The following is a 15,866-nucleotide window of genomic DNA, read 5'->3' on the forward strand; positions in this document are numbered from 1 at the left end:
TGCTGCTCCCTTCTCCAGAAGCCCCAGGTTAGGGTCCCAGAGCTCAGCTTCCACAGGGCCACGCCCACCCCTGTGGAGAGAGGCCTTGGAGAACTCAGAAGGGGGAGGCCATTATCAAGATCCCCTGGCCTCCAAACAAGGCCCGGCTGGCTGGGACAGGTCTGAGAAGACGAAAAACTGCAGCGTCGGTGTCTGGAGGGCCAAGTGTTTGGATGGGCAGGCAAGGATACCTCAGCACGGGTGCGGCAGCTACGGGACAGTGCCAAACAGTACCCGACCCCCTGTGACAGGAAAACCGAGCCCCAGAGAGGGTTATGACAGGGCAACAAGGGTGGCTCTGATGGCCAGAGCAGGGACACGGGACACAGGCATGCTAGCAGGCATTTATTGACAGGGGACATCACTGGCCAAGGATCTTCAGCGTCCAGCTGGCCAGCAGGCACACAGAGCCCGGCGCTCAGCCTGCAGCAGAAGGGTCTCCGTCTGCAAAGGAACCAGAGCACGAGGATGGGACAGAGTTCTTAGACACCTGACACCTTCCCAGGCCTTCCTGGCTTCTTCGCTTTCACCCAGGTACCCTGCTGGGACTTCCGGGGGGGGGGGGGCTCCTCACCTTGCCCTTTAGGTACCTTATCACTTATTCCCTCCAGAGCAGCTTCCATTGCTGAGGTCCCTCCTTCCACCCATCCCCCTCCACACATCTTTCAGCTCACACCCCTCACTCAAAGCTCCTCCATCACGCACTCCCACTCCACAATCCACGAGAGGAGTAGAGGCTTCACTGGGGAGTGGGGAGAGACACCAGTGTTGGGAGTGTCCTCCTGACTACCCCAAAAGGGCTGCGTCTAGTCCTACCCAGCTTTCCGGTCCGCACACACCATAACCTCTATACCCAGCCTCAGTTTCTCCTTTCTACTCTGGGCTCATCTCTCACGGGAGATCTTAGTGTAGTACTACACATCCCTGGAGTACACTAGCTACCACAAGTCACAGGACAAAGTGCCCTGAGGCCTTGGCAGAGGTTAGACAGAGCACTGGGCACGAGGGCGTTCTCAGGTGGGATCTGGTCCCAGATCCTTACTGAGTGTCTAGGTCTTGGAGTGCTTACAAACCAAAGCCAGACCTCCCTGACCTTGTGTACTCACCCGCGCGTCCAGGCTGTAGGCCGTTTTCCGTAGGTCCTGAAGGGCGCGCTGCATGAATTCAAACGCGTGGCAGTCCACACACGGACGGCCTGCGGGGACCGGGATCAGCATCACGTGAGGGTGGGACACACCAAGCCCCAGCCAGGTCCCAGCCGAGCGCCCAGCGGCGTCCCAGTCCCTGTCGCCAGCCCTCCAGTTCCCACCCATGAAGTGACCGCCCAGGAAACAAAGACGCCTCCCGCACGCCCCCTCCTCGGGCACCTACTCTGCGCGGGGACAGCGCTCCCGGCGGCGGGCTCGGCGCGGGCGCCCAGCAGCGCCAAGCTCAGCAGCAACAGCAGCAGCAGCAGCAAAGTCGGCGGCGACAGCAAGGACCTGGACGCGGGGGCCATGGCCGAGGGAGCCCTGGGCCGCCCTGCAGTGAGCAGAGCGGTCAGTGACGCCGCGCACCAGGCTGGACCCGAGCCGGTCCCCTGGCGGCGACGGCGGCCCCGCCCACCCCCGGCTCGCGACCCACAGCCCAACTCCACTCACGCGTCCCGCGAACTCGGGTCTGCTTAGCTCGGTCCCAGCCTTCCCCGGGCCTCGCGGACCCCACCCGACCCTTACCGCGGTTCACGGAACCGCGACCAGCAGCGCGGGCGACACGGGAAGACGCACCGCGAACCGCACGCGCGCGCATGCGCCCAGGCCGACCCCACCCGGATCCCCCGACGTCGTCGTCATGGAAACACCGCGGCCGCGCGCGCCTGGCGCTAGCTGCTCCCACTCTGCGCAAGGCTTTTTCGCGCACCCGCTCAGGAGCGCAGCGGAGGACATAGAAGCAGGGCTGGAGGCACCTGCCGCGACCTCCCCATTCTGGCCGCGCACTCAGTGCTCAGCCAGCACCTGCGGCCTGGGTGCTGTTTCTCCACGGTGATCAGTTGCTGGCCGCCGCCGAATTTGATGGCCAGCTCTCGGGGACCCACGCGTGTGGAAGACCAGCGTGGGATACTGTCCAGGGCCAGTGCGCCCAGGCTGAGGGAGTGTCCTGGCTGAAGCCTTGGAACCTCGAGATAGGTGCAGGCGAGCCGCAGTCAGGAGAGGGCCTGGGGCTCCACACCACATCGGTTTGTCACTGCAGTGCCCTGCCCATCAAGGTGTCATGGAGAGGAGCTCGCCTTCCCTCGGAAAGCAAGGCTCTGGTTAGACTTGCATCTTGCGGGATTGGCCCAAGTGAGCACTGGGGTGGGGTGAAGAAGCCTTCCACTCTGTTTCATTCCAGGATCTAAGCTAACCATGACCATGAGCCACGCTGGAGGGTCCAGGTGAGCCATTTGCTCCTTCCCACCCAAACACACTACACACACTCTCTTCAGAAAACCCGCTGAGATTTCTATTCAAACCACTCAAAAGTGGCCTCAAAGGTCACCGGTGACAGGAAGGAACCGTGCTCTTAAAGGAAAGACTAGTTTATTCTAAGCCAGGTGAGTGACCAAGGCTGGGAATGCAGATGCATCTGGCGGGCGGGATCTCTCCATAATAATTTCAAATGTTATCTGGCGGCTCTAGTTTTATAGTTGGGGGACATTGGTGATACATTCTGAGATATTTGTCACCGGGTTGCCAAGTCAGACAGACAAGGTAGGGTAACTATTAAAGGACTTAAGTCAACACCAGATCACTTTGGCTCTGGGTCTCCACAGTCAACCACTGGGCTGCATGAGTGTTGCAGCCCTCTAGAGCAGTTAAATGAGGCCATGTCTTCAGGGATCTTCAGCTCACACAAACCTATCTGCTCCTCTCTTTTCTCTCTCCCTCCGACTCCTCTCTGTCCTCACCCTGCCCACTGCACCCCCACTTTATCAGCCCCCTTGGGGCCAGCAACCAACGGTCCTTTCTTTACCCCCAGACGCTGGCTGCATCTCTGTCCATCTGGCCCAACTTTCTCTGGAGGCTGGGGTGAGAAGAGCAGCCACGCCCCCATCCCTTGCACACCCGGACTTGAAGAACAGTGACGTCCCCTGCACGGTGCCAAGCAGCCCTGTCAGCAGCTCCTCCAGGAGGACGTTCCTGGGGCTGGCTGTATGGCTGAGTGTTCCTCTAAGGACAGCCACTCAGGACAAGTCAATATAAAGTGAGGTGGGACCCAATTAGATTTAGCTTAGATTTGAGACATAAGTGCTTTTGAGTTCTTGATATTTATGTGCCGGTTGGGAGCTTTGGAGGTTATATTGTTAGTCTACAGGTTAGGTTAAAAATTAAGTTTTTAAAAAGCGTTTTGCCAGCTGGGCATATAGCTCAATGGTAGAGCACTTGCCTACCATGTGTGAGCCCTAGGTTCAATCCCCTATACCAGAAGGGAGGGAGGGAAGGAAGAAGGAAGGGGGAAAGAATATATGTTTTGGTTTTAGTTTGCCAGGGACTGTAACCCTTTACTTTGAACATACAGTTCGGGTGCCCGCGATCGCGCACACACACACACACACACACACACACACACACACACACACACCACTCTTGCCCCAGCTCTGTCTCAGGATCTTGTCCCACAACCTCTCTGGATCAGCTTTCCTAGAAAGGATCTGGTATGTCTGTGGGGACTACCTAGCTTCAAGATTTGGCAGGAATTGGGGGCTGGAGAGATAGCTCAGTGGTTGGGAGCACTTGTTGCTCTTCCAAAGGACCCAAGTTCAGTTCCCAGCACCCACATGGAGGCTCATAACCATCAGTGACTCTAGTTCTAGGGGATCTGATGTCTTCTGGCCCCTGTGGGCACCAACCACACCCATGGTTTACATACATACATGCAAGCCGGGCGGTGGTGGCACACGCCTTTAATCCCAATACTGGGAGGCAGAGCCAGGCGGATCTCTGTGAGTTCGAGGCCAGCCTGGTCTACAGAGCAAGATCCAGGACAGGCACCAAAGCTACACAGAGAAACCCTGTCCTGAAAAAAACAAAAACAAAAACAAAACAAAACAAAAAATGAATATAAACATACATGCAGGCAAAACACCCAAATACATAAAATAAATCTAAAAACAATTTTAAAACTTTAAAAAAAGATTTGACAGGGGGTTGGTGGAGCAGAGCTTTAATTCCAGCACTTAGGAGGCAGAGACAGGCAGATTTCTATGAATTCCAGGCTGGCCTTTTTGACATAGAAAGATCCAGGTCAGGGCTTCATAGTGAACACCTGTCTCAAAAAAAACAAAATTGTCAGGTTGAGGCTAGGAGGGATAGGGTAGGGGACGGGCTTGTGCATTGGCAGCTGGCACCCCGTAGGGCAGGGGAAGAGAGCTGAGGTGGAGACTTCTGGCCTAAAAACCTCTGGCAAATCCCAGGTGTCTGATGTCTCCCTTGTCACCCCCTGCACCGAATGGAACTGGGGACATGATGATAAGTGCAATCTCTTTCTGCCCACACCGACAGGCCCAGAGGCATGTCCTAGTAATGTTGGGGCCAAAGAAGGGGAAACATACCTCTGTGGTTTTGTGGCAAGTACCAAATCATGACCACAGAGTGGTCAAGAAAAAATGAATTAGTGGGCATATTAGTGATGGCCCCAGACCAGTAACACTGCCATCCATCAGCCAAAGCATGTCCTCATGACCTTGCAGGTGACAGAGTCATCTGAGGCCTTGGGTCTAAGAGATCACTGTCCTGGGCAATGAGTAATGTGCAGAGGAACTAGACATACCAGGAACAGGGCCCCACAGGGAAGCAAGAAAGGGCTGGCTTTTGGGGGACTGTGCCAAGGGGTTTGTAAAAGAGAGTCAAGAAATGGTGAACATAAAATCAGACGACATGACAAAGTGTAGTGCTGTACACTCCCAGCACTCAATCAGGGCCAGCCTAAGATAACAGGAGACCCTGTCTTAAACAAACAAAGTAAGCATGACCAAGTTTGAGACAACCAACTAGGAATTCTAGGGCGTGAGAACACAGTCCCACCAGACATTGGTGGCACACGCACACCTTTAATCCCAGCACTCAGAAGGCAGAGACCGGGTCGTATCTCTGTGAGTTCGAGGCCAGGCTGGTCTACAGAGTGAGTTCCAGTGTTGTGGCATGTTCCTTTACACTGTGTGAAGATGTGTCACTGTGATTGGTTTAATAAAGAGCTGAATGGCCATTAGCTAGGCAAGAAGAGGTTAGGTGGGACTTCTGGGGACAGAGAGCTCTGGGAAGAAGAAAGGAGGAGTCTTGAGCTAAATGCAGGGAGAGCAAGACATGCAGGGGGAGAAGTAAAAGCCACGAGTCACGTGGCATCACATAAGTGAATAGAAATGGGTTCATTTAAGTTATAAGACCCTAGTGGGACAACCCTAAGCTATAGACCGAGCTTTCATAATAATAAGTCCTCGTATCATTTTTTGTGAGCTGGCAGCCCAAAGAAAAGCCTGACTATGGGCTGGAGAGATGGCTCAGCGGTTAAGAGCACTGGCTGCTCTTCCAGAGGTCCTGAGTTCAATTCCCAAGAGCTACATGGTGACTCACGACCATCTGTAATGAGATCGGTGCCTGTTGCTTGAGTTTTCTGCCTTGCCCACAGTCAGGACAAATCTCTGTCACCCACCAGTCCCACAGCCACTTATAAAATAATCACTCAGACGCTTATATCACTTATAAACTGTATGGGCGTGGCAGGCTTCTTGCTAACTGTGCTTATAGTTTAAATTAGTCCATTTCCATAAATCTGTACCTTGCCACGTGGCTGGTGGCTTACCGGCATCTTCACATGCTGCTGGTCATGGCGGCGGCTGCAGTCAGTCCTTCTGCCTTCCTGTCCTTTTATTTCTCCTCTCTGTTAGTCCCGCCTAGCCACGGCCGATCAGGTTTTATTTATTAACCAATCAGAGCAACTTGACATATAGACCATCCCCCAGCACAGCCAAGTGCAGACCATCTCAGACACCTGCACTCAGGCCCATGGTCCTAATCATCCTCTATACGGACCTGCTGGGTAACGCCACAAAGAACCCAAGAAGGGCTCCCACAGGACATACAGAACATCCCACAGCAGGCGCCCTCTTCTGGCAGGCAGGCAGAACACTGTGTACATAATAAAGAAATCTAAGAGAGAGAGAGAGAAAGAGAGGAGAGGAGAGGAGAGGAGAGGAGAGGAGAGGAGAGGAGAGGAGAGGAGAGGAGAGGAGAGGAGAGGAGAGGAGAGGAGAGAGGAGAGAGGAGAGGAGAGGAGAGGAGAGGAGAGGAGAAAAGAAAAGCCTGACTACATTCCAGGATAGCCAGGGCTGTACAGAGAAACCTTGTCTTGGAAAAAAGAAAAAAAAAAATCCAGCAGATGTGCTGGGGACAGCAGTGGAGGGACAGACCAGACAGTGGCTAATTAATAGCCTGGACAAATAGAAGACATAGAGGGCAGTCCACATTCCCACGCCAGTGTACCTTCAGAGAAGACTGCGGGTCTCCTGCCATGTGTTATATCTTAAACCCAGGACAAATGGCCGAGGTGCCTATTTAACATAAACTGGACCTGGCCTCCAGGTTCTTCCAGCCTCCCTCAGTCTCTACTTGTCTGACATACCCTGGCCCCCACCCTGCCTCTACCCTGAACTCTCCAGCCCACTAGGCTTCCCTCCCCTCAGCTCCTCTGGTCCTTTTATAACGGAGCCATTTTGACTATACCAGTTCCTTGGCCCAGGCCACAACTCTTAGTCCGTGGCTGCTATCTTGTTCTCATTCTCTCCTGACATGGTCCAGCTCAGTCTGGCCATGTCCACTCAGACTCTCCCAGATGTCTCTGCCTCTGGCTATGCTCTCCCTTTTATCTACAATAAACCTTCTCCACCATACCTAAGAGCAGTCATGTCCTTCTTTTTTAGTTTTTCGAGACAGGGTTTCTCTGTGTAACAGCTCTGGCTGTCCTGGAACTCACTCTGTAGCCCAGGCTGGCCTGGAACTCACAGAGATCCACCCGCCTCTGCCTCCCAAGTGCTGGGGATTAAAGGCAGGCGCCACCACACCCAACTGACGTTCACATGGTGGAGCTGTCACGCCTCTGAGCTCTGGATGCCTGGCATCACCCTATGGTGTGAGGCTGAGCCTAGTAAACACTGTTCCTTCACCAGCTCGGTCATCATTAGGCTTTGCCAGCAGCTGGCCATGGAGGAAGGCGGTAAGGCTACTGTGGCCAACACAAGAAAAGAGCCTGGTGTGCCTCCTCACCAGAGCTGTGGCTAGCACAGCCGAGAGCCTGGGATTCTGTGTTCCAGTCAATGGGGACTGCTATCCAGCTGCAGCCAGACCCAAGTTGGAGGTGAGGCTGCTGAGATCCAGTCTCTGATGCAGTTGTCTTTTACTCTTTGGGGGCCCGCCACCCAGCTCCCAGATAAATACACAGAGGCTTATTCTTACTTATGAATGCCCGGTCTTAGCTTGGCTTGTTTCTAGTCAGCTTTTCTTAAATTATCCAGTCTATCTTTTCCTCTGGAGTTTTATCTTTCTCTATTTCTATATACTTTTCTGTACTTCCTTCTCTGTGGCTTGTTGTGAAGCTGGGTGGCTGGCCCCTTAAGTCTTCCTCCCCTCCTCTTTCTTGTTCCTCAACCCTTTTCTCCCAGATTTCTCCTCCTATTTATTCTCTCTGCCTGCCAGCCCTACCTATCCTTTCTCCTACCTCACTATTGGCCGTTCAGCTCTTTATTAGACCTATCAGGTGTTTTAGACAGGCACAGTAACACAGCTTCACAGAGTTAAATAAATGCAACATGAAAGAATGCAACACATTTTTGCATCATTAAAACAAATTTTCCACAGCATAAATAAGTGTTGCATCTCAAAATAATATTCCACAACACTCCGTCAAGTTTTTCCACAGAAGCAAGATGGAGAATTTCACAGTAGCCAAGCCCCCTCAGCGAGTCCCAAGTTCACCCTCATAGCCCATGAGGCAGTGTCTGTATCCTGTCTGCCCTCTGCGGTTCGGTATGTTTGGAGAAGGGGGAGTGGGAGCATCTGTTCTTATTCAGAGTCTTAGAGATCAGGAGGGCTCCAAGGATGTGCTGAACGTACTTCCCCGAAAAGGACACCAAAGGCATTTCCTTCTGGCTATCAGATTGTCCTGCAGTTTTCTGCAGAGACTTGTGAAAGCCAAGGGAAGGAATAACTGAGTCACAGGTTGCCCTTGACCTTAGGTTTGCCTTGGATGAGAACTACATAGGCCTCTGAAGCTGTTGAGGTTTAGTAGCTGAGATAAAGAGTGTCAGTCCAGGGCTTAGCAGAGACACAGACTGTGCCTTACAGGTCCCTGGAATAGCACAGCTGGATGCCACATGGAGGTTAGTGGAGGAGAAGGGAGGGAGAGAGAAACGATGTGACTGGGAGGTGGTCACTGTGGCATGTCTGTGTAGTTCCTGTGGGGCATGGAAGGAAGTTGTATAGACACCTGGATCAACTACATTGAGGAACTAAAGGTTAAGTTGTCAGGGTAATGTGAAGGCCTAGACTTAACTTTACAGGCTCAGGAATATGCCATGATAACTCGAACGGATACAGAGCAGTGTCCTCCTGCAGACATCTTGTCTGCTGTTTAAAGGAAAGCTTAACAGGATCCAGATACTCCTGCAGACATCCTGTCTGCTGTTTAGACAGGAAAGGAAAGCTTAACAGGATCCTCTCTGTGGTTTATGGCCCTTGGAGATATCTAGATAATCCTGTTGAGCAATCCAGATAATCTTGTTCAGCGGGTTGTGGTTCCCCGCCAAAAGTCTAGACCAATAGTTTCAAAAAAATCACCTTGCCCCTTCTGCCCAATCCAAGTTGCCAATTCCCAGCTTGTGGTTCTTCCCTATTAAAAACCTGGGCTCATGGCTCTCACAACATTTCCTTCCATCTGCCAGGTTGAACCTGAATAAAAAGACCCTTATGTGCTTGCTTTGGAAACCGGCTCCTTGGTGGTCTCTGGGGGTTTCTCGAAACAGGTACAACAGTAACTGAGCTCTGTTCAACAAACATTAAACTTAACATTTAAAATGGATTTAAAAAAAAAATCTAGGAAGGGGTTTCATTAAATAAAGTGTTTGCCGGAGGTCGGTGGTGGCACACGCCTTTAATCCCAGCACTCGGGAGGCAGAGCCAGGCGGATCTCTGTGAGTTCAAGGCCAGCCTGGACTCCCAAGTGAGTTCCAGGAAAAGGCGCAAAGCTACACGGAGAAACCCTGTCTCAAAAAAAAAAAAAAAAAAACAAAAAAACAAAAAAAACAAATAAAGTGTTTGCCATGCAAACATTTGGTTTTAGTTTGGTTTTGTTTTTTTTTTGTTTGTTTGTTTGTTTGTTTGTTTCTCGAGACAGAGTTTCTCTGTGTAGCTTTGGTGCCTGTCCTGGCTCTCGCTCTGTAGAGCAGACTGGACCCAAACTTACAGCCTGGCTCTGCCTCCTGAGGGCTGGGATTACAAGCATGCGCCACCACTGCCCGGCACCACGCAAACATTTGAACCAGGGTTTGATGTCTAGCTCCATCGTGTATGCCTGTCATCCCAGGACTGGGATGTGAAGACAGGACTTCTAATTACCAATCCAAGATCAAGCAAGGTGACTGAAGAAGACCCTTGTGGTGTAAATTTCCCCAGAGCTTTCCATCCTGCAGCTAAACTCAAGACAGAAAGTCAACAACTCAAAATAATTTAAGGAAGTCCCTGGATTTCACTGCCCCGTCCCTCTGAAAAAAGAGTGTGGTAAAGACGGCTGAGAGTCATTCTCAGACAAGCCTAGCTGCCTGGCGTCTGCTCCAAGAGACGCCCCAAATCTCCAACCACCAGAGGACAAGTTCATATATCTAGAAATGAGCTCAAGCTGGACTGTAGGATTCCTGGGGTCAGATAAACCAGCATTCCTCAGGAACTTGTGAAACCAGTCCCCATCTGCCAAGAGCAGCCCTTCCCCTGACCTTGGGAAGAAGGACAACCGGCTCCCTGTGGTTGCATATCAAAGCACACGCGGGGCCAGGCTCCCTCAGCATCACAGTGCCTGTTACACATTTCAAAGTGCAGGACAGTCCTAGGCCTTCTCACCTCCCCAGGACCCTCCTCCCAGATGCCTGCTTGTTCTCTTTGTAATGGCAGGGTTTTCACACACACACACACACACACACACACACACACACACACACACACACCACTCTTGCCCCAGCTCTGTCTCAGGATCTTGTCCCACAACCTCTCTGGATCAGCTTTCCTAGAAAGGATCTGGTATGTCTGTGGGGACTACCTAGCTTCAAGATTTGGCAGGAATTGGGGGCTGGAGAGATGGCTCAGTGGTTGGGAGCACTTGTTGCTCTTCCAAAGGACCCAAGTTCAGTTCCCAGCACCCACATGGAGGCTCATAACCATCAGTGACTCTAGTTCTAGGGGATCTGATGTCTTCTGGCCCCTGTGGGCACCAACCACGCCCATGGTTTACATACATACATGCAAGCCGGGCGGTGGTGGCACACGCCTTTAATCCCAATACTGGGAGGCAGAGCCAGGCGGATCTCTGTGAGTTCGAGGCCAGCCTGGTCTACAGAGCAAGATCCAGGACAGGCACCAAAACTACACAGAGAAACCCTGTCCTGAAAAAAACAAAAACAAAAACAAAACAAAACAAAAAATGAATATAAACATACATGCAGGCAAAACACCCAAATACATAAAATAAATCTAAAAACAATTTTAAAACTTTAAAAAAAGATTTGACAGGGGGTTGGTGGAGCATAGCTTTAATTCCAGCACTTAGGAGGCAGAGACAGGCAGATTTCTATGAATTCCAGGCTGGCCTTTTTGACATAGAAAGATCCAGGTCAGGGCTTCATAGTGAACACCTGTCTCAAAAAAAAAAAACAAAATTGTCAGGTTGAGGCTAGGAGGGATAGGGTAGGGGACGGGCTTGTGCATTGGCAGCTGGCACCCCGTAGGGCAGGGGAAGAGAGCTGAGGTGGAGACTTCTGGCCTAAAAACCTCTGTGGCAAATCCCAGGTGTCTGATGTCTCCCTTGTCACCCCCTGCACCGAATGGAACTGGGGACATGATGATAAGTGCAATCTCTTTCTGCCCACACCGACAGGCCCCGAGGCATGTCCTAGTAATGTTGGGGCCAAAGAAGGGGAAACATACCTCTGTGGTTTTGTGGCAAGTACCAAATCATGACCACAGAGTGGTCAAGAAAAAATGAATTAGTGGGCATATTAGTGATGGCCCTAGACCAGTAACACTGCCATCCATCAGCCAAAGCATGTCCTCATGACCTTGCAGGTGACAGAGTCATCTGAGGCCTTGGGTCTAAGAGATCACTGTCCTGGGCAATGAGTAATGTGCAGAGGAACTAGACATACCAGGAACAGGGCCCCACAGGGAAGCAAGAAAGGGCTGGCTTTTGGGGGACTGTGCCAAGGGGTTTGTAAAAGAGAGAGAAAGTTGAAAATATCAAGAAATGGTGAACATAAAATCAGACGACATGACAAAGTGTAGTGCTGTACACTCCCAGCACTCAATCAGGGCCAGCCTAAGATAACAGGAGACCCTGTCTTAAACAAGCAAAGTAAGCATGACCAAGTTTAAAACATAACCAACTAAGAATTCTAGGGCGTGAGAACACAGTCCCGCCAGACATTGGTGGCACATGCACGCCTTTAATCCCAGCACTCCGAAGGCAGAGACAGGGTCGTATCTCTGTGAGTTCGAGGCCAGGCTGGTCTACAGGGCGAGTTCCAGTGTTGTGGCATATTCCTTTACACTGTGAAGATGTGTCACTGTGATTGGTTTAATAAAGAGCTGAACGGCCATTAGCTAGGCAAGAAGAGGTTAGGTGGGACTTCTGGGGACAGAGAGCTCTGGGAAGAAGAAAGGAGGAGTCTTGAGCTAAATGCAGGGAGAGCAAGACATGCAGGGGGAGAGGTAAAAGCCACGAGTCACAAGGCATCACGTAAATGAATAGAAATGGGTTCATTTAAGTTATAAGACCTAGCGGGACAAGCCTAAGCCTAAGACCGAGCTTTCATAATAATAAGTCTTCGTATCATTTTTTGTGAGCTGGCAGCCCAAAGAAAAGCCTGACTATGGGCTGGAGAGATGGCTCAGTGGTTAAGAGCACTGGCTGCTCTTCCAGAGGTCCTGAGTTCAATTCCCAAGAACCACATGGTGGCTCCCAACCATCTGTAATGAGATCTGGCGCCCTCTTCTGGCAGGCAGGCAGAACACTGTGTACATAATAAAGAAATCTAAGAGAGAGAGAGAGAGAGAGAGAGAGGAAGGGAGGGAGGGGAGGAGAGGGGAGGGGAGGGGAGGGGAGGGGAGGGGAGGGGAGGGGAGGGGAGGAGAGGAGAGGAGAAGAGAAAAGAAAAGCCTGACTACATTCCAGGACAGCCAGGGCTGTACAGAGAAACCTTGGAAAAAAGAAAAAAAAAAAAATCCAGCAGATGTGCTGGGGACAGCAGTGGAGGGACAGACAGAGACAGTGGCTAATTAATAGCCTGGACAAATAGAAGACATGGGGACAGTCCACAATCCCACGCCAGTGTACCTTCAGAGAAGATGGCGGGTCTCCTGCCATGTGTCATATCTTAAACCCAGGACAAATGACTGAGGTGACTATTTAACATAAACCGGACCTGGCCTCCAGGTTCTCCCAGCCCCCCTCTGTCTCCACTTGTTTTGGGGTATGTCTGACATACCCTGGCCCCACCCTGAACTCTCCAGCCCACTAGGCTTCCCTCCCCTCAGCTCCATTTTGGCTATACCAGTTCCTTGGCCCAGGCCACAACTCTTAGTCTGTGGCTGCTATCTTGCTCTCATTCTCTCCCGACATGGTCCAGCTCAGTCTGGCCATGTCCACTCAGACTCTCCCAGGTGTCTCTGCCTCTGGCTATGCTCTCCCTTTTATCTACAATAAACCTTCCCTTCCACCATACCTAAGAGCAGCCATGTTCTTCTTTTTTAGTTTTTCGAGACAGGGTTTCTCTGTGTAGTTTTGCACCTTTCCTGGAACTCACTCTGTAGCCCAGGCTGGCCTGGAACTCACAGAGATCCACCCGCCTCTACCTCCCAAGTGCTGGGGATTAAAGGCAGGCGCCACCACACCCAGCTGACGTCCACATGGTGGAGCTGTCATGCCTCTGAGCTCTGGATGCCTGGCATCACCTTATGGCGTGAGGCTGAGCCTAGTAAACACTGCTCCTTCACCAGCTCGGTCATCATTAGGCTTTGCCAGCAGCTGGCCATGGAGGAAGGCGGTACGGCTACTGTGGCCAACACAAGAAAAGAGCCTGGTGTGCCTCCTCACCAGAGCTGTGGCTAGCACAGCCGAGAGCCTGGGATTCTGTGTTCCAGTCAATGGGGACTGCTATCCAGCTGCAGCCAGACCCAAGTTGGAGGTGAGGCTGCTGAGATCCAGTCTCTGATGCAGTTGTCTTTTACTCTTTGGGGGCCCGCCACCCAGCTCCCAGATAAATACACAGAGGCTTATTCTTACTTATGAATGCCCGGTCTTAGCTTGGCTTGTTTCTAGTCAGCTTTTCTTAAATTATCCAGTCTATCTTTTCCTCTGGAGTTTTATCTTTCTCTATTTCTATATACTTTTCTGTACTTCCTTCTCTGTGGCTTGTTGTGAAGCTGGGTGGCTGGCCCCTTAAGTCTTCCTCCCCTCCTCTTTCTTGTTCCTCAACCCTTTTCTCCCAGATTTCTCCTCCTATTTATTCTCTCTGCCTGCCAGCCCTACCTATCCTTTCTCCTACCTCACTATTGGCCGTTCAGCTCTTTATTAGACCAATCAGGTGTTTTAGACAGGCACAGTAACACAGCTTCACAGAGTTAAATAAATGCAACATGAAAGAATGCAACACATTTTTGCATCATTAAAACAAATTTTCCACAGCATAAATAAGTGTTGCATCTCAAAATAATATTCCACAACACTCCGTCAAGTTTTTCCACAGAAGCAAGATGGAGAATTTCACAGTAGCCAAGCCCCCTCAGCGAGTCCCAAGTTCACCCTCATAGCCCATGAGGCAGTGTCTGTATCCTGTCTGCCCTCTGCGGTTCGGTATGTTTGGAGAAGGGGGAGTGGGAGCATCTGTTCTTATTCAGAGTCTTAGAGATCAGGAGGGCTCCAAGGATGTGCTGAACGTACTTCCCCGAAAAGGACACCAAAGGCATTTCCTTCTGGCTATCAGATTGTCCTGCAGTTTTCTGCAGAGACTTGTGAAAGCCAAGGGAAGGAATAACTGAGTCACAGGTTGCCCTTGACCTTAGGTTTGCCTTGGATGAGAACTACATAGGCCTCTGAAGCTGTTGAGGTTTAGTAGCTGAGATAAAGAGTGTCAGTCCAGGGCTTAGCAGAGACACAGACTGTGCCTTACAGGTCCCTGGAATAGCACAGCTGGATGCCACATGGAGGTTAGTGGAGGAGAAGGGAGGGAGAGAGAAACGATGTGACTGGGAGGTGGTCACTGTGGCATGTCTGTGTAGTTCCTGTGGGGCATGGAAGGAAGTTGTATAGACACCTGGATCAACTACATTGAGGAACTAAAGGTTAAGTTGTCAGGGTAATGTGAAGGCCTAGACTTAACTTTACAGGCTCAGGAATATGCCATGATAACTCGAACGGATACAGAGCAGTGTCCTCCTGCAGACATCTTGTCTGCTGTTTAAAGGAAAGCTTAACAGGATCCAGATACTCCTGCAGACATCCTGTCTGCTGTTTAGACAGGAAAGGAAAGCTTAACAGGATCCTCTCTGTGGTTTATGGCCCTTGGAGATATCTAGATAATCCTGTTGAGCAATCCAGATAATCTTGTTCAGCGGGTTGTGGTTCCCCGCCAAAAGTCTAGACCAATAGTTTCAAAAAAATCACCTTGCCCCTTCTGCCCAATCCAAGTTGCCAATTCCCAGCTTGTGGTTCTTCCCTATTAAAAACCTGGGCTCATGGCTCTCACAACATTTCCTTCCATCTGCCAGGTTGAACCTGAATAAAAAGACCCTTATGTGCTTGCTTTGGAAACCGGCTCCTTGGTGGTCTCTGGGGGTTTCTCGAAACAGGTACAACAGTAACTGAGCTCTGTTCAACAAACATTAAACTTAACATTTAAAATGGATTTAAAAAAAAAATCTAGGAAGGGGTTTCATTAAATAAAGTGTTTGCCGGAGGTCGGTGGTGGCACACGCCTTTAATCCCAGCACTCGGGAGGCAGAGCCAGGCGGATCTCTGTGAGTTCAAGGCCAGCCTGGACTCCCAAGTGAGTTCCAGGAAAAGGCGCAAAGCTACACGGAGAAACCCTGTCTCAAAAAAAAAAAAAAAAAAACAAAAAAACAAAAAAAACAAATAAAGTGTTTGCCATGCAAACATTTGGTTTTAGTTTGGTTTTGTTTTTTTTTTGTTTGTTTGTTTGTTTGTTTGTTTCTCGAGACAGAGTTTCTCTGTGTAGCTTTGGTGCCTGTCCTGGCTCTCGCTCTGTAGAGCAGACTGGACCCAAACTTACAGCCTGGCTCTGCCTCCTGAGGGCTGGGATTACAAGCATGCGCCACCACTGCCCGGCACCACGCAAACATTTGAACCAGGGTTTGATGTCTAGCTCCATCGTGTATGCCTGTCATCCCAGGACTGGGATGTGAAGACAGGACTTCTAATTACCAATCCAAGATCAAGCAAGGTGACTGAAGAAGACCCTTGTGGTGTAAATTTCCCCAGAGCTTTCCATCCTGCAGCTAAACTCAAGACAGAAAGTCAACAACTCAAAATAATTTAAG

The 15,866-nt window shown here is 50.8% G+C and overlaps 1 protein-coding gene across 2 annotated transcripts; it reads right to left on the minus strand.

The window, feature by feature from the left end:
* Nucleotides 1-371: 371 nt before the first annotated feature.
* Nucleotides 372-1,854, minus strand: Nicol1 (NELL2 interacting cell ontogeny regulator 1). 2 transcript variants are annotated; one of them, XM_006972872.4, is made up of 4 exons: nucleotides 1,755-1,854; nucleotides 1,411-1,560; nucleotides 1,146-1,234; nucleotides 372-483 (listed from the first exon to the last, which is right to left on the minus strand). In XM_006972872.4, exons 1-4 carry the CDS (start codon nucleotides 1,825-1,827, stop codon nucleotides 418-420), a joined length of 378 nt encoding a protein of 125 aa, XP_006972934.2. In that variant the 5' UTR covers nucleotides 1,828-1,854; the 3' UTR covers nucleotides 372-417. The 2 variants fall into 2 exon arrangements, with proteins under 2 accessions (XP_006972934.2, XP_015846913.1); XM_015991427.3 differs by having other exon boundaries at nucleotides 1,680-1,832.
* Between the last annotated feature and the right edge of the window lie 14,012 nt (nucleotides 1,855-15,866).

The sequence above is a fragment of the Peromyscus maniculatus genome, chromosome 10 (assembly GCF_049852395.1).
Source record: "Peromyscus maniculatus bairdii isolate BWxNUB_F1_BW_parent chromosome 10, HU_Pman_BW_mat_3.1, whole genome shotgun sequence".
Classification (NCBI taxonomy): Eukaryota; Metazoa; Chordata; class Mammalia; order Rodentia; family Cricetidae; genus Peromyscus; species Peromyscus maniculatus.

What these genes read in the sequence shown, in the direction of transcription:
- Nicol1 (XM_015991427.3), bottom strand. Translation starts at nt 1,827, where the DNA reads ATGCGCGCGCGTGCGGTTCGCGGTGCGTCTTCCCGTGTCGCCCGCGCT. An exon ending in GACCCGAGTTCGCGGGACGC is followed by an intron (nt 1,561 to 1,679) that starts GTGAGTGGAGTT and finishes TGCTCACTGCAG; the next exon opens with GGCGGCCCAGGGCTCCCTCG. An exon ending in CCTACAGCCTGGACGCGCGG is followed by an intron (nt 484 to 1,145) that starts GTGAGTACACAA and finishes GTTCCTTTGCAG; the next exon opens with ACGGAGACCCTTCTGCTGCA.